General features: G+C 47.3%; 5 protein-coding genes across 6 annotated transcripts; 1 reads left to right on the forward strand and 4 right to left on the reverse strand.

Annotated features, from left to right (window-relative positions):
* Positions 1-4,633: 4,633 nt before the first annotated feature.
* Positions 4,634-6,759, reverse strand: HETIRDRAFT_444533 (uncharacterized protein). The gene is made up of 2 exons (XM_009546978.1): positions 6,650-6,759; positions 4,634-6,550 (listed from the first exon to the last, which is right to left on the reverse strand). Exon 2 carries the CDS (start codon positions 6,406-6,408, stop codon positions 5,098-5,100), a length of 1,311 nt encoding a protein of 436 aa, XP_009545273.1. The 5' UTR covers positions 6,409-6,550; positions 6,650-6,759; the 3' UTR covers positions 4,634-5,097.
* Positions 6,760-7,226: 467 nt separating this feature from the next.
* On the reverse strand, positions 7,227-8,936 carry HETIRDRAFT_408967 (uncharacterized protein). Its single transcript, XM_009546979.1, has 8 exons — positions 8,846-8,936; positions 8,590-8,786; positions 8,436-8,534; positions 8,355-8,364; positions 8,123-8,263; positions 7,865-8,056; positions 7,570-7,778; positions 7,227-7,509 (listed from the first exon to the last, which is right to left on the reverse strand). Exons 1-8 carry the CDS (start codon positions 8,886-8,888, stop codon positions 7,375-7,377), a joined length of 1,026 nt encoding a protein of 341 aa, XP_009545274.1. The 5' UTR covers positions 8,889-8,936; the 3' UTR covers positions 7,227-7,374.
* A 183-nt stretch (positions 8,937-9,119) lies between these two features.
* Positions 9,120-9,530, reverse strand: HETIRDRAFT_144155 (uncharacterized protein; the record flags this gene model as incomplete). Its single annotated transcript, XM_009546980.1, has 2 exons — positions 9,344-9,530; positions 9,120-9,284 (listed from the first exon to the last, which is right to left on the reverse strand). The coding sequence occupies exons 1-2, from the start codon at positions 9,347-9,349 to the stop codon at positions 9,123-9,125; spliced, it is 168 nt and encodes a 55-aa protein (XP_009545275.1). The 5' UTR covers positions 9,350-9,530.
* Positions 9,531-10,382: 852 nt separating this feature from the next.
* On the forward strand, positions 10,383-13,199 carry HETIRDRAFT_383013 (uncharacterized protein; the record flags this gene model as incomplete). Its single annotated transcript, XM_009546981.1, has 10 exons — positions 10,383-10,531; positions 10,604-10,704; positions 10,780-11,417; positions 11,487-11,589; positions 11,646-11,743; positions 11,800-12,335; positions 12,397-12,624; positions 12,682-12,745; positions 12,796-12,866; positions 12,918-13,199. Coding segments are annotated over exons 1-10 (2,196 nt in total), but the record flags the coding sequence as incomplete, so codon positions are not given.
* Positions 13,200-13,815: 616 nt separating this feature from the next.
* lcc6 (laccase) lies at positions 13,816-16,523 on the reverse strand (the record flags this gene model as incomplete). Of its 2 annotated transcripts, XM_009546982.1 has the most annotated exons (22): positions 13,816-13,861; positions 13,917-14,021; positions 14,076-14,139; positions 14,206-14,292; positions 14,344-14,358; positions 14,418-14,589; positions 14,643-14,690; positions 14,748-14,774; positions 14,832-14,938; positions 15,002-15,042; positions 15,093-15,156; positions 15,212-15,342; positions 15,392-15,490; positions 15,542-15,626; positions 15,682-15,723; positions 15,770-15,870; positions 15,919-15,960; positions 16,013-16,062; positions 16,113-16,166; positions 16,225-16,256; positions 16,307-16,341; positions 16,399-16,523. In XM_009546982.1, 22 exons carry the CDS (start codon positions 16,521-16,523, stop codon positions 13,816-13,818), a joined length of 1,572 nt encoding a protein of 523 aa, XP_009545277.1. The 2 variants fall into 2 exon arrangements, with proteins under 2 accessions (XP_009545277.1, XP_009545278.1); XM_009546983.1 differs by having other exon boundaries at positions 14,076-14,292; positions 16,225-16,247.
* Positions 16,524-17,243: the final 720 nt, after the last annotated feature.

Consider the following 17,243-nt stretch of genomic DNA (forward strand, 5'->3'; position numbering starts at 1 on the left):
TTTTGCCTTAGCTTGCAGAACAGCAGTTGGATGATAGCAACAACAAGATTCAAGCAGAGTTCAAAAAACATGTTTACAATAGTGAATCTGGACTGGAAAGGAAGGGCCCCCCCTTTCCAGTTCCAAAATCTAGAAGAGGGGTCTCAAGCTCCAACAAAATGGATTCACTTGTGCCAATGTGGCAACTAAGCCATTAGAAGAATCTGGCATTTAGAACTTGCTCTAAAGGCCTGTGGAAATGCATTTACTGGCCCTATGTTTGGACAAGACTAATGTTTGGACAGTCTGCATTTCTTGCTCATTGATTAATATACCAGCCTCATTCTTTTGACCATAAATCATATTAAATAGTATAGACTTGGTGTCTGAAATTTTGAGATTTTTGAAAGGTGATTTACATTCTTAATTGTCAAAAATGTATCTTTGCCAGCCTAATGCCATACTTTAGATGAGTTGGAGCACATGAGGAAAGATCTTGATGGTCAATATTTTTTTTTGTAACCTACTATAGCTTATATATGTTGGTTCTGCTATACGAAGAAAATATACAGCATGTTGTTGCACTTGTATGAAAATACAAGGCATCAAGTATGACATTCAGATACAGAGCATTGTCGAAGGAGAATGCAAATCTATTCTCTGCCCATGATTCCACCAGCAACCAGCTAGCATCCCAATAAGTCATGTCCAACCATTGTCCCCACTGTCTCCCCTTCTTAACTATGCCATAGACCATCCTGAACTGACAGTCTCCTAAGTACCAAACTACCCCCCACTCTTACATTTATCCAAGGTAACAGGTGCAGGTGTCATGGTCTGAAATCAGAGATGGCTGCTTTAGCTGTGTAATATGGATTTGTAACCCAATGTGACCAAACTGTCCAAATGCTCCATTATAAATCTCTACTTTTCTGGGAATGGCTGAATAGAGAGAGAACATTCTATTAGACTAGTAGACAATGGACTTTGTGACTAGTGAATAATAGACTTTTGAGCTTATAGACCTCAAAATATTATAAACTTTGGGACTTTGGGACTGGTGCATGGCTAGAAGTATCTGGCTTCTTCAAAGATCTAAATAATGCTAAATAAATAAACCTCTTCTAGACCTTGGACTATCACCATTGTGACTTAGAACAACTTAGCAAAAGATGAAAAAACACAAAAAAGGCAGTATGTACCAAGTTATTGGCATTAAAATCCTAACTGTCTTGTATGAATCTAATAGGACAGAATTAAGAAATCTGATTTATTGTTAGGTAATGCATATATGGAAGGCAAGTTTACACATCTCAAGAAAATACAATATGTTTGACTTACAACAGACAAGAAAGATAACAACATAATAAGTACATCAGTATGATGATCTGTAATTTACAACCACAGCCTAGGACCCTATTACTACCCTGTGTCCCATCCACATAGGCAAAGAGTTCATGCTTACATATATGATTGCTGGCATAGGCACAAGAATATAGTAGATGATGGTAAAAATGGAAGTGGGCAAGGGAATGGGCTTGAGCCTAGGCTAGGGCCTAGGTTAATAAATACAATTGATAGCAGAAGTAAGGGCATGGCAGAGGTATGCCAGTGTGTGATTATGGCACAGATGTTTGTGGTAAAGGTACTAGAAGAGGAGGGCCTGTATGAGATATGAGTGGCAAACTGTGATGCTATCATGCACTAGCTGGGCAAGTAGGCAGCATTTATTTTGTAGACAGAGGCAGGATGCACCAAGGATTAGAGGGTATGCTGGGGACTAGAAAGTGCAATGACTAGGGTTAGGAGAGTACACCGGGAATAAGAAGGCACTTTAGAGATGAGGGCACATGCTAGGGATAAAAATGCATGCTGACCAGGGATAATAGAGTGCACTAAGGACAGAAGGATGTAAGGGATCAGAGGGTGCACTAGAGACAAGGGAGTGCACTAGAAATAAGGGTGCATTAAAGACAAGAATACATGCTAGAAATGAGAATGTGCACTGGCCAGGGATGACAGAGCATACTAAGATGGGAGGGCATAGTAAGGATAAGAAGATATGGCAAGGGCATAACAGCTAAGTTTGCAAGAGCACACTGAGAATAAGGGGGCACACTAAAAACAAGAAAATATGCTAACCAGGGATGCTAGAATGCACTGAGAATAAGAGGGCATGCCAGAAATAAGAGGGCACACTAGAGGCAAGAACATGTGCCAGCAAGGAACAACATATCATGCTAAGGACAAGAAAACATACTAAGAACAAGAGGGCATGCCACAAGAGAGCATGCTAGGGACAAGAGGGTGCACTACAAGAGGGCATGCTATAAATAAGAAAGCACCGCTAGCAGGGACAAGAGAGCACACTGGGGACATAAAAATATGCCAGAGATGAGAGGGTGCACCTATGATAAGAAGACATGTTGGTGCAAGGGATAGGTTGGGGAGCTTGAAATGTTTGAGCAGTAGGCAAGTATAATAGCAATGTGTGCTTTGAGGTGTGACAAACAACATATCCCTTATCAATGTTAATATTACATTGTTATTGAATTATCTATACTCTATGTGTCAGGACCACATTCTAACACATGCTTCATATATGGATAGAGAAAAAGGTTAGGTGTCACATACTGGACTCAGATATTAACAACTAGGACTATGACTTGATACACATCTAGGCACATGATTCAAGGCATGGTCATGAGCTATGCATATGACTCAGATTGATTACTATTTATATGGTAACACATATTTATAAGGTTATAACTCATTTTTCTTCTCCTTACCTATACAGCTTACTGATGTTAATCATGATTGGTTCCTAATTGCTTACTGATGTGGACAGACATTTAATATCATTACTATACTTAGTTAAAGTTAAGAAATGCAAAGTCACAATCATGATCAAGACTTGTAGAAGTCTAATTAAGGATGACACATCTTGATTACTTACTGTACTTACCACTTAGGTACACAGACCAGATTCAGATCTGGCCCCAAATAGCTTGTACTATAAATAGTCAAGATAAGCTTCTAAGAAGCTCAGCTTGTTCACTTCATATATATCTTGATCTCTACACTACACCCAGCATCTGGCTCCTTTTAGTCTATGCATTGCAAACTTTGTTAGATTGATCAAAACATACCTAGTCTAATAAAGCACTGGATCTGCCTCAAAGCTCTTATCATTTTCCTATCTCTACAACTTATCAAGGACTTGCTGAATACCAATTCATATATTGGAATCCATTAGAGGTCATCTGTTGTATTGGGGAAGACCTTCTAGTCAGTGACAAACATTGTCCTATTATCAATCAATATCTTCTCCACCTCTTCAAAGATAAAATTGACAGTAACCAAGACTTTCTCATACAAGCCCAAAGATACACAATAGTCTTTATTCATTGGGCTGTCACAATCAGCGTAGGAAACCCTTCTTAGTGCATCAAGTGCACATGATAAGCCTAGTAGCTTAATACTATGCCATATAATTGCTTCATCTAAACCTCCAAACATTCTCCCTCCCAAAGAAAGAAAGAAAAAGAAAAACACACTAGAAAGATCTTCTTGATCAGAAGCTTCTCATGCAGCCTCCAGTCACTTTGTAACTGTGTTTACAAATATCAAAGTGTTCTTAGAGATAATGTAGATATCATATGGTGTCATTAGTGCCTCATACAAGGCTGAGGATAGAGAGAGATAAAAGTAGGATGGAGGACATAGTTTGGTCTATATGCCTACAAGTCTCAAGTCTATTAGTCTATGATTGCAAGGTCTATTGGTCTAATAGACTATCCTCTTACCATTCAGCTATTCTAACTTTTCTCCCCACTTCCACCAAAACAAAGCACATAGGCTTTAAAAAGATCTAGTGGGCATTGTTCATATAAGTTTTTAGGTAACCAGGTGAAGTCTAGAGAGGGTAGGATTTTTTTTTTCATCCAGTTTGTTTGAATCTAGGGCCAGTGATAGTATATTGATAAAACCTATGGGTACCAGCATTTTACCCCACTTCCTAGGTCTGAGACTAAGATCAATGTATTTTGAAATGTCTCAATGATGTCTAATCTCATTGAATTTGGTCAAATTTAACTATTTAAAATATTCAAGTATTCAACAAAGCCTTAAGGTCTTTGCAGGTCTCTCTAGGATGCATAGAGATTCTACAAAGCTAACTAGATGTGGGGCCTAAAAGGCTTGGCCAAGTCAGTCTAACGGAATGCCAGGTTATCTATGGTCTTTACTCTAGGTTATACTGGATCCACCTAGACAAAATGACATTGACCCTCATTGACCCAGTCACAATATATTTAGATGGTCCACACACATCATAGAGCATTTATCGTGGATTTGACCCAGGGCCTTAATAATGAAGAGAAGTAGCAGCCTAAGTCCATCTGACATGATTTAAAAACAATGAAATTATACATTGCCCGCCTAGCTCAATCGGATAGAGCGTCAGACTCTTACAGGCGGGTATCTGAAGGCTGCGAGTTCGACCCTCGCGGTGGGCTACAGTATCTTTTGCTTGTCCGGTGATTTACTTTTCGATAGTCTTCAATACTCCTCAGTGAACTATAGGGCAAAGCATACCTGTCATGAATGTATCGGTACTCACCGACCACATATCGCAATTTGCAGGTCTACACGTGAAAGGGTTGCCCTTCCAAGCAGATATAGTATTTGATCAGCCGTATCGTATGAGCCTCGTGTGCCAGCCTGAGGACGCGCAAGCAAGCACGATAAATTATTAAAAAAAATAGCAAGAGCTATAGAAAGAGTATAGACACCGTAAACCTGCATTGAACAGAAGGTCCTGCTGAACATTCGAACGTAACGGGGAACTATAAGAAGATGTGAAATTCGATGCCGGATCGTGAAGACGTGAACATGCGGGTTGAGAAAGAATGAATGGCATGGACAAGTCGGGGATATAGGCACAACACGTGATGGACGCGAGTCAAGTAGCAGGATCGGAGTGACACGGGGAGAGAGGGAGGGACTAGCAGTGCAAAGAGATGGTGGTGAGAGGCTTGAATCGAAAGTGACTAGGGCGGACAAGGTGCGTGACGGATGTGAGATGGAGTTCAAAAGGCCAAGGGAAAATCCACCCCGTTAGACAGCTTTGGGAGACGGCGGCATGGGGAATGCGCTCATGGTCTCGTTGTCGGCGGTCAAAAGCTCCGAGTTGATGGACGGCTGCATCGACACCCTGCTCGCCATGTCCCTCTCTGGGGTAGGAGGCAGCGTTTCCGGGATGTCCAATGCAGCGATGAGTGACTGCATTGCCTGTTCATGATCGTCGCTCTGGGTCGAGATTGATCGTGACTTGATGGAAGAGCGACGTTTGCGTCCCTTGACAGTGTATGTGTCTGAGAATGGATTGTGCATGACGCCAGGCTGTGCATTGAAGAAGGGATTGGTCGTGCTCTTCCTATGCTCAACTTCATCAGCGAACGGATTCTTGCTATCATCATCCTGTGGAGCCGGAGTGTCGGTGATGTCCATGGTCAGCACCTCCGCAGATTCCCAACGGTGCAGTACAGAAGAAGTGGCCTGGGGCGTCTGTCGTGCCATCACTGTGGTTGGAGATGTTGCTAGTACAGCGGTATCCGACATGCGCACGGATCTCATCGATAGGAAAGAGTCATCTCCAACCGTCTCTCCGTCCCAGGAGATGACAGGCGCCCCATCAATCCGACCCATAAAGGGCCGCTCAGGGGCTTTAGCGAACTCTTCCGCTAAATCAGGATGATATGTGGCGAAGTTCGGCATGGTGGACATGTCAAAGTCGTTGTGACCCTTCTCGTCCGATGCAGAGCGCATGCTGGGCGTTTTATGAAACATGGAGAATTTGTCGCTCTGGCCAGAGTGGTCTCCAGCCTTCTCGGTCGCATGTTGCATGCCGTCCCACCTATCGTCATCGTCGCCTAATTTGCTCCAAGGCTCTAAGCGAGACCGGCGACGGTCATCCTCCCCGCGGGCATTAAGGGGCGATGGCGTCGAGGGGCCACCTTGAGCTCGCCGGCTGGATGTTGGAGACGTTCTCTTGAGGATCCAAACAACGAATAAGACAAGGACAGCAAGCCCAGCGAATGCGCCGACACAGATGCCAATAACGGTGCCCATGGATATAGAGGAGCTACTGGACGAGGCGGCACCGGCGGCACCGGCGGAAGGTGAAGGAGATGGAGAGATGGCGGCACTCGGGATTGAACTGACAGTTATGGCCCCCGATGCCGTGGGTACGAGGTTGAAAGAAGCGACCACTGCCTCCGCGGACTGGCTGGCAAGGAGGAGGCTGCCAGTGGCGATGACGGAGGCTGCAGGAGCAGTAGTCGCAGAGCCAATGCCGGCTGCAGCTGCGACTGAGAGGGGGTCATCCGATGACTGACGTTTGACGTGGTGGTTCCGTGCAATATGCATCTGGGCGGGAATGATGGAGGGAGGACGACAAATTCGTACAATGAGCGGGAGTGATCAACGAGTGTACAGAGACTGCCGGACGTGCAGGCAGTTGCGAGATAAATAATGCGAGGCGAAAGATGGCAGGGCGGGGCTCTGCAAGCTGGGTGGGGGTAGTGTCATGATACACCATCACGAACACAAGATACAGGGACAGAAACGGTCAGTAGACGGCAGAAAAATTAGGATGATGCAAACGTACTAATCACGACAACGATGACATTCAACGACCAGCAAGAAGCGGCGAAAGAGAGTATCAACGAACAGCGCTAGTCGGCCAACACCGTCGGAATTTTGTGTTCTATTGTCGACAGTGAGGTCGACCTGGCTGGTATTTGGCCACACAAACACTGCGGAGCAGGGCCGCCGCTCCTCAATTAGATCACCGAAACACGTGCCCGCATAGCAACAGCGGCTGGAAGTCGACGTCGTCATGCTCGTTCATCATTTCTGTCGTCTTCCAGGCCTCAAGCTCTGCAAATTCAAATGCCGAAAGCTTTCCAATGCTATCATCGACTCATGTCTAACTTTCTAATATTGTAGCCTTGCAAGTCGTTAACTTAGCCACACATAAAGCATCCGATGCATTCTGAGTAGATTTACTTTTGCACCCGAGACGATCAATAGGAGTAGACGGACAGTTCATAACGATGAGTGATGGAGATGAATACCAAGAGCCTGCATATATCCGGCCTTTTTGATCTGCAGGCGACATGTTTGATTGATGCACTCAGGGACAACTTTGACGATGCATATTTTGCCTCCGTGCCTGCAGGCTTGCCGCAAAGAAAGGAACATACACGCAGAGACGATGACTAGATACAAAGATAGTTTCAGACTACAGTGCTCTGCTACAAGGTCTTCCATCGGTATATATTTCGTTTCTCGAGCCTCGTGCCGCTACATTCCACCCTACATCTCAACGCCTCACTGCCGGTTTACAATAGCCTCTACTTCAGGCTGTACGCTCGCTAACAAGTCCTTGGTCGTCTTGACCGGCTTCCACCCAAGCGCCCTCCCCTGTTCCGCGCGCGCGCGAGAGTTTGTGCCGAGGTAGGCGCTCTACACAAAATAACAGACAATCAGGAAAATTTAGCGGCAGAGGAAAACGTCCCGACACACCCCAAAGTATTTAAACACTTCATCTTCTGTGAACGTCGTCGGCTCAGCAGTTTTGGCTTTGCCAAGCCTAACCATGACTTTCCCAATCGCTTTCGAGATGTCAGAAAGGACGTGTTCGCCATTCTCGCCAAAGTAGAACCCTTCGCGGCCGTGTGCCGTCTTTGGGTCCGCGAGTGCCGCGTTGAAGATGACGATAAACAAGTCCGCCACTGCCATGCCAACATCAACAAGTAAAAGAAAGATGAGAGTCATTGGCAAGACATTCGGGCGAGAAGCCGTGTGCTGAAGTGCTCACCTTCTCCGATCTCAACATTTGGCCATAAATTCTTACCTTGGCCTATCATGCCTGCTTGGCCTCTGTCGAGACTGGCTCTGATAAGCGCAGGAATTTGGATGGAGTACGGGTTCTGGATCCCAAGATCCACGAGTGGCCCTTGTGCGATTCCATAGATGGTTGAAGGCACCACGATGAATGTGCGCACATATCCTGATGGAGCGTAGACCATTAAGATACAGTCAATTCAGACGAAGTCAAGGGGTGGGGGGTGCAAACCTTCTTTGTCCGCTTTGACAAGCTCCAGGTCCACGTTCCGATGGAACGCCGTATCAGCTAGGGATTCAATCTCTTCCGGTCGAGAGTCGTGGTAGATGGTATCCGTCGTCTTTTCACCGGCAGCTGTATCGGTCAAAACACCTGCATATCAAGTGATCAAGAATGCGGGAGAAGAGGTTGGGATCAACCGGTAAGCACTGCAGACGAGTGTTCAGAGAGATGGACTGCTTACCAGTCCCCGACTGGACGACGGATGAAAAGTGATAAGGTCAAGACAAGACATAAACATGACGTGGGAAAAGAGCATGCTTACCGTGTGTATGTAGATCGGCACATCAGATGTGCTTTCATGCCTCTGCTTGATGCCGCTCAGAATTGCTTTAGCCGCAGGGAGGTGATCCGCGGAGTCGGCCTGATAACCGTTAACTCAACTTATGGAAAGTTGAAGGTATGCGACCTTGATTTACCGTGTGAATGACGACGTTCGCTGCCGAAGCCAGTTCTTTGAGCTTGTCAGAGTCGTCCAAAGATGCTACGACTGCCTTGACTCCGATAGAATGCAGCTTCTTTGCCTTTTCCTCGTTCCTCACAAGTGCGGTGATTTGAAAAGTATCCGATTTGGGGTGATCGAGCAGACGCTGAAGAATAGAACCGCCAATATAACCTGATTGAAAGCCGCGAAAGGTTCAGCTGAGCGGACCGGAAAATACAAGACAGGCCCACCTGTGACACCTGTGATGAAGATGTGAGTGGGTGTGGGCGTCATTTCGGTGATTGTGGGACTCCTTGACTTGTGTGCTCTGTGTTCTGTGAGAGCTAAGCGTTAAAGGATAGGGAGAGGCATTCGACGCTATTTATCCAAAGTTCGCGGTCGGTACAGTAATCCCTACGTCATCCTTGCTGCTGCTACAGTAAGTTGTTGTCATCGAAGGATTGGTAAGCCCATTGAAGGAATTGTCAGCTCATCTGAGGAAATACAAGCCAGTACAAGACAGGTGTACTATGTATGTATCATCGTCGCAGAGGGAAAGAAGGCGTGATTGTGCCAATCAGCTAATGCCCTAGCTTGCTCTAGTCGCAGCAGACGCTGAGCGCACATGAGGGTAGTTAGGATACCCGACAAAGTACCTGGTTTACTTGACCTAGTCAGATGGATTCGAAGGTCAGCAGCATACTATAAATGAGCGTGAGTATGAACGTTTGAAGCCTCTCCTTACCTAGCTGCATTGTGATCTGTTGGGTCGCTCGATGGGCGCGGCAAAGTTACGGACAGCTCCAAAAAGGGCAACGGAAAGGCCAAAGGGTGTGGAGAATGCGCACAGATCCTCTCTCTACATAGATTTTGATAGTTTTTACCCCAAATGCAGCCAGAGACCGTCCACGTGATGGACAAGTATGCTTGAGGCTGCATAATTGCTGCGTCGAGCGCTTGAGCGCTGAAGCGCTGATACATGATGGTGTTGCATAGATCTTCACGGTGAGACGACGCTGGTACTTATAGACAGAGGCGCTTTGACGCCCACGTCCGTTTCTTCTCGCTATCGCAACCCTGCCTTCAGCTTGTGTGCTTCCAAACCCCTGCACGACTGACACAGTTCGACAACACTGACTGACGCCTGGTTCATAGCACAGTAGAGGCGGCGGTCTCAAATAACTGTATATTGGTGATCAGCGATCATACACTGCCCTGCAGTCGGCAAAATGTCCATCCCCTCGAATACTTTCGTACCTGACCAGCAATGGGAACAGCACTTGGGTGAAGATGAGCAGGGCTTCCACCCGTCTGCGCTTCCATCGAATGTCCCATACTCTATCACGGCTGACCAATACCCCACTCACCCTCCTTATGCTTCTGTTAAGCAGTCTAGTCCATCGCATTCGCAGTATCAACTATTCAACGGTGGAGAATATGTGGGACAGCAGCCTTCCCAACTATACAGCCATGCCATGGCACAGCCCATAGGCATCGAACCCCATCCATCCACCAGCGCTCCGTCATTCTATCCTCAAACCTCCTCTCAGCAGTATCCTGCCCACTTCCCACCATCGATGCTTTCCCGACCGGCACCTGTAGTCACAGCCAACCCCTTCAGCGCGGGCATATCCTCTCAGCCCTTCACCACCTCTCCTGAATCCGTTTCTCCTGGTTTCCAATCCATTGGTCCATCCAACTACCCACCACTTCATTATAAATATGAATCTTCACCAGGCCTACCTCAGTCTCAGGACGCGAATCTCTATCCCCACAAACGCCACCGGTCGAGAGGCGATTACGATAACGAGGGGGAGGATGGAAGCGGAAGCGGGCACTTTGACCCAGGCCCCACTTCTCAAATGGAATGCGCACCACATGGTCCATCGGACGAACCCAGGCTCAAAAGGGCATGTGTACGGTGCAGAGGTCTCAAAGTATGATAACCCATTGAATCCCCCATCTTCCTCCATGCAAGTCTATGTATGCTGAGCGCCATATTATGATAGGTACGATGCGAATTCAGAGATGACCAAGATTCGTGTGAAAGGTGCTCAAGAGCAGCTCAGGAATGTGTGATCCCGGGCCGCAAAAAGAGACGTCCGCCTCCGTATGCATTTAACCTTATATTCCCGTTTCGGAAAACCACTGACTCAATTTTGACACTCGCTCAACCGCGCAACAGAAAGCGCGAGGTCTTACTTGAGAAGATCCGTGACCAGGCGGCGCAGATAGAGGAGCTAATGTCCCAGCTGGAATTGGTGCAGAACGCGGATCAGCAGACGGCCCGTATCGCCAACACGCTCACCCTTTCCTCGGTCAGCTCGCCTCGCAGTCTCACGCGGACACTATCCACCTCAGGCGACGGAACCTCGTATTCTCAATCTTCTGCCCCTGAAGAGGGCCAGACATCAAGCGAGAGCCTACAGTGGATCGCTGAGGCACGAGAGAAACTCATGGCCTTTGGAGGCTTCATTGGCCTGGGCGGCGGGAATATCAGCCGGAAATTATTCACGGAAGAAGATCCTGAGGACGAGTCCTCAAGCGAGAGTGATTACGATATTCTTGTACAAGACCACACCGACAGTGAGGACGAAGCGGTGGATATTCGCATGGAAGCCCCGGTTCAAGGGACACGGCCGAAAAGGCAGGACACAAGTGGGTCGAGTGGGAAGGAAAAGATGTCGAGTATCCCGACGGAGGCCAGCCCATTCGGACTCATGGCGACCCTGAGCGTGAAACAACCAAGGACAAAGCGGTCAAGCAGTGTGTCCAGCGATAGATCGGATGTCGGCGTAGCTCATGAAGACTTCTTTCGACCAAGTTAGTCACGTGTCTACGCGGTCAGAGACGTCAAGCTCTAATGTGTTGACTATGTTTTCGGCGTTACAGCTTTCGATCTGGATCCGTTCAGTCCGACCAGTGAAGAGCCCACGCCACCACTCCTGAAGAAGAACATTATTACCCCCGCAGAGGCCGAGACATTATTCAAAATGTGAGCTATAGTTGATGATTCCTTTTAATAAATTTTGCTAAATTTCTTCCATACAGATACTTCGATTGGATGAACGCGTCTTGTTCCCTGTTGGACCCTATTCTTTACACAGCTCAGAAGGTTTACATTCGTTCCCCTTTCTTGTTCACCGTCAGTACGTCACTTCCTTGGCCCCTTTGTTGCGACCCCAACCTCATCATATCATTGAAGTCTGCGCAATTGCATCTCGATATTACGACGAGCGCCCAGACCTTTATCCTACAGCCATAGAGTATGCGCGTCAAGAAGCTGGCATAGCCTTCACGAGTGGGCCGAAGCGCGTCGAGACTGTACAGGCCTACATCCTGCTTAGCCTATACCCGACGCCTGTGAGGCGTTGGGAAGAAGATCGGTGTTGGATTTACTTGGGCCACGCTATCCGCACTGCGCTCGACATGAACCTGCATCACCCTAACACCGCAAAGCCGCAGAACGAAGAACATGCGCGCGAGATGCTCAACCGCACCCGGACTTGGCTAAACTGCGTAAATCTAGACAGGTCAATGGGCTCTCAATACGGGAAAGTGCCGGTCATCAGGAACACGGATTTCGTCGCGAACCAGTCAGCGACATGGTGGAATTCTTCGGAATTCAATATGGAGAATTTCGATCTTCATACATGCGTGTACAACGCTGAATTAATGTGTATGGCTGAATTCCTGGCCGAGGTCTACAGCGACCCCAAGCATCCCACTGGTCTCAACAAGGTATGAATAATTATCAATTTGATAAGTTATCAGTCTCACGGATTGAAACATGATTTTGTAGGAGATCAACCTGGAACGGCTCGCAATCGAGACAGACGATAAGTTGGAAAGACTGAGGGCCGCATGGTTTGCTCGTCTGGACGAGACAGACAAGACGAATGCTCAGAACCGATATCGTACTGGTCTGCTTAAGCTGGCGTACAGTTATGCTCGCCTACTCACCCTTTCCTACGGATTTCAACATGCTTTTGGCAAGAATGAAGCCGACGACAACCCCTTCTTGATCAGGGTGCGCGCGTTCTTGTTCTCGGCTTTTTTGATCCTGACCTACTAATTTTAATTAAAGTGTATTCGTGCTGCCTCTGACGTCGTGAGCGCTGTGGTAGACGACATTGGTATTCCGAGTCAGAGTATGAACAACTCTTCTTAGAAACGAAAATATAACTCATCATCATCGAAGGAATCTACCTCCGGCATGGGCCAGAAGCCCAGACGGTCTTCGTCACATTCGGATGCACATTTATGATCAAGGTATGGTTATATTTTATTGTTTGCAACGACAATATCTTATGTGTAACATAGCTGCTCCAACCGAAATATACTCGCTATATCACTCCTGACAGACGGAAGGAGATCACAGGCATAGTGCAACGTGCCGTAGACTTTCTCGACTCCCCAGACATTGCCATCGACGATCGACACGGTCCGCGACTCTATTCGCGTTTTATCAGAGGACTGTTGGCCAGCGTGAGAGACCGGCCGCCTATTCCGCTTGTGCGACGATCTTCCCAGCGGAATGCAGCGAAGACAAGAGTCTCGCAAGCTGCGCCCGAAGCACCGACAAGTGCAATGCAGAACATACCTGCGGCCGCCACAATCCAAATGGATACTCCACAGCCTCCCCATCAACCGCTGTCATCCGATCATCATGCCTCGGCTTTTATGGGACAGGAGCTTTACATGCAGCCCTCATATCTGGGAGAAATGGATGGGCTGGGACTGGCAGCCGCAGATTTTTTCCGGCAGCCAATGCCATTCGAGCTGGAGTTTCTGCAATCGATGCAGTCCATATCATCTTTGTCGGACATGATGCCCGGTGAGTGCACCTCGCGCGTCAACGGCTGTATATCTTTACCTGAAGTTCTTAGTAGGGTTCGGCTGGATGGGACAGATGCCGCCACTAGAAAGCGCTCCTCAACTAACGAACTTCCGCTGACTTCTTGGTTTCGCCCAGGTGGATTGACACGTCTGACATGTTGCTTTCTTGCCCACTATTGTATCGCTAACATATTGCTGGTGTATCATGATGTTAATTTGAAGAGCTCACTTCTTGTAGCCAAGTCTTTTGTAAACACGACGCACTGACTTCTCGGCGGTTTCCAGAATAAACGGCATTGCTTAGCAAGAACGGTATACACGGACGAGACAATAATATACATAATAAGAAAAAAGGTGCACTGTCCATGACCATGTTGAATAGTCACTGGAATTCGGGGGCCAAACCGTTATATTCAGGGCAAAGCGCGCTGTGGATCTCACGTCAAGAATGACCTGGATAATCGAAGATTATCGGAAACGTACGACCAATCTTGTTGCACAATTTGCGATTGATTCCCTGTGAGACTACCGGCAGGGTCTTCGCCGAAAACGACTGCCAGGCCAGCCTCCAGATGCCAGTCAATGTGGCTATGATGAATCAGATTACATCTGCAGATCACAAACATATGAACAAGTGCTTACCAATGCAAGAACCAAGCACCAGGATTTCCGGAGAAGAAGCGGAAAGTTGTGTTACCACCGTTAACTTGAGAAAGGTCCCGAAAGTTTAACAGGTAAGTGGTGGAAGATACTGGAAATCGGAAACGCTTACTGGGGACGACGTCACGACGAGGGGGATTGACTAAGTTCACGACGTCGCTATTTGATACTCTTATAATGTCGAAAGTATGCCCATGCACTAGACTCTACCGTAAGCAAAAGTGGAAGATAGGGAACTCGAACAACTTACAATGGAAAGGATGCGCTAAAGTATACCGAGATCATCAGTAGTGTCTCTAGATGATATGTGACAGTTTTTCACACCTCCTGTGCCGGGAATAGATACCTCAATTATCTTGTTGGGGGGTAGGACTATTACTTGCTCGGAAGGCAAGAAGTCTGTTGGTTGTGCAGCCCCGCTGAGTATCTGGAGAAGCACTGGAACGGAAGGAGACACATAGGATATGCCATTAATGTCAAAGAAAGGGGGGTTTGGCTATGTTCCGTCTTAGTTCTGATAATCAGATAGCAGACATAGAAATAGATCACCTGTGAGATGCTGAGAGTAATGGCAAAATCGGCGGGGCCATCTCCAAGCTACGGCGCAAAGTCGTGAGCAAGCCTTGTCACATACTTAAGCGAAGCAATGCTCACATTTCCGGGTCCCACTTGTGCAATTGGCTGGACGAGAACCAGTTTCTTATGAAATCAAAATGGATAGACTCTGAAATTGCTCACGTGCATGTCTGCATCGTTCATCTTCAAACCCGGTGTAGAATTTGTGACGGGATCGATAGCCAGAGCCCCCTTGTAGCGAAGGATAGCTTTCGTCAGGCTGACATCCACTAGGATGCAGATGCAATTTTCGTTAGTGAATTCAAGTCGAAGTTTGGACTGAATGAGCTCACAGTTCGGGTTGCCTGTTGGGCCCCCCACACCTCCAGTACCGCTATGCACACATTAGAAAGTTTCTTTGTCCCGTCAGGTATGAACGCTCACGGTGCCCTGATCCAATAGTTGTCAACCGGTTGATTTGCGTGCAGGATGACGGACAATCGTTGGGCTGCACAACAGCTTGGTCAAACACGATCAAACACAAATAGAGCGTGGATACTGACCAGCATAGATATCTGCATTTTGCACTTCAACCGGGTCGTGTTCTACACCATCGAGCTCAATTACGGTGAGGTTGTGGTTGTCCACCGAGAACGTGAAAAAAGGTCTGCAGGCTATTTGAATCAGTCGCAATCTAAAAGCTTGTCAGTCGATGCGTAATGATCGACAATCAGAAGATAGACCTGTAACGTTTTCCGCGTACCACGTTGATGACTGCGAAAGGGACTTCTGGGCCGCCAACAAATCTACCAACGCCATTGATCAAACCGGCGTCAGGAATCCTACAAGCTACTATATCAGTTAGAGCAGGGATCATGATTTGCTTCACTTACGGGACCTTTCCAGTCTCGAAAAATCCCTTCTGGGCATCGGGAGCCTGATCGTGGTACCAGTCTGCGAGAGTGATGATAGTACTCTCTGAAAGTGTAGCTGTCATTCTGGGATAGCCTTTGACTGTCGACACAGATCTTACCATCATCAACATCGTACAGGTATTTCAGGGGATCGTTCGGATCTGTGAAAAGTGAGTATGTGATCACATTCAACGGCTTCAAGCTTACCATAGATGATCAATGCCCCACGCAAGCCGTCACAATACTGGGTCGACAAGTGAGAATGATACCAAAATGACCCAGTCTGCTCATTCAATGGGTATTGATATCTGCTCGAGAATCAGTATCATCAGTCGTCTACATAACACACGACACACAAGAAGGTGGAGTTCGGGGCAATCGGACATTGGTTGACAAATCTAAAGATAGCACAGTAAGTGAGATTTCCCAATTGTCAAAGGTGCTACACACGAAGGGCCATCCATGCCTGAGGTTCGTGCTTGGAATAAGCCGTGCCAGTGCTGTTGGTCCAATTTCAGGTATGGTATGACGGATGGGTACCAACACATACGATAGATGTACTCCTCCGCATTGTTGGATCAGTTAATTCGTTATGGACGCTGATCTATATAGATGCGTAGTTGGAGAAAGGCAAGTTAACTTTGCGAGGCCATAGTACGAACCGCCATATCGTCGCCTTTGGAGGCTGTCAAGACTGAACAAGATATGACTTAACGTTCAGTACAGATGGGACTACTGGCATACCTGGTCCAGGAAATATGCCGTTGACCACGATGGAACTGCAAGGACACAGGTCAAATCAAGTACAGAATCAGAGCCTGACTGAAGTAAGTCACCTTCGGTCAAAGCCATCGGGTGCAATGACCTTATTGCCGATTGTGAGGTTGAAATGTCGCGTCACTGCCCAAACTGCAGGAGAGAATATCAGGCCTAGGATAGTTATAGAAGCGAGACGCGCCATGTCTCAAGGAGTACCAAGGATATAGACACAGAAGAGGACATCGAAAATCCCTCTACCTTTTATACCTTCTATACGAACATCATTCACGAGCAGATTATGCTGTCCCGACGCCGGAACATTGAGCTCCAACGGGTCGTGGGTGACCACGCCTACGCGTGGGATGCAAGACTGAATTTGAGTTACGATTCAAGGAGTAATCGCTCCCAACCGAGTGGTTCCGCCCTCTCACCTGGTGGTGCTGTGCCTCGCCAAGTCAGAGAAGGATGTCACAGTCCGTGGTATGTTTCCTGTGGAGTGGTAAGTATGATCGGGGAACGCAAGATATTTCCCAGGAACAGAGGGGAAGAACGCCGCTTACCGGCGAGCTGATGAGAAATTAGCTCCTTCAACGGCCGAGAAGCAGTCGATGGCCGCGAAGACAAGAGCTACAAAAAAGCTTGGAATGTTCCTCCGCGCTTTCGGACCCGATGTTATCATCTATATTCGATCGCTTCGTTCCGCTCATTGGGTAATGGGAGTTCGGCTGACTTTGAGAAAAAGCGTCGTGAGATTGACGGTCTTCACTGGTGCACACACATTCGGGATACCAAGTCACCGATTACGCCGTTGAGGTCATACGATGTATTCGTGAGTTTTCTGAACTAAATTTTGGTGTAACGAACTAGAAGCATTGGCGTTAAAGGTGACTTACCTTTAAAGAGACTTCACGACTCAGTCTTT

The sequence above is a fragment of the Heterobasidion irregulare genome (assembly GCF_000320585.1).
Source record: "Heterobasidion irregulare TC 32-1 unplaced genomic scaffold scaffold_04, whole genome shotgun sequence".
NCBI lineage: Eukaryota > Fungi > Basidiomycota > Agaricomycetes > Russulales > Bondarzewiaceae > Heterobasidion > Heterobasidion irregulare.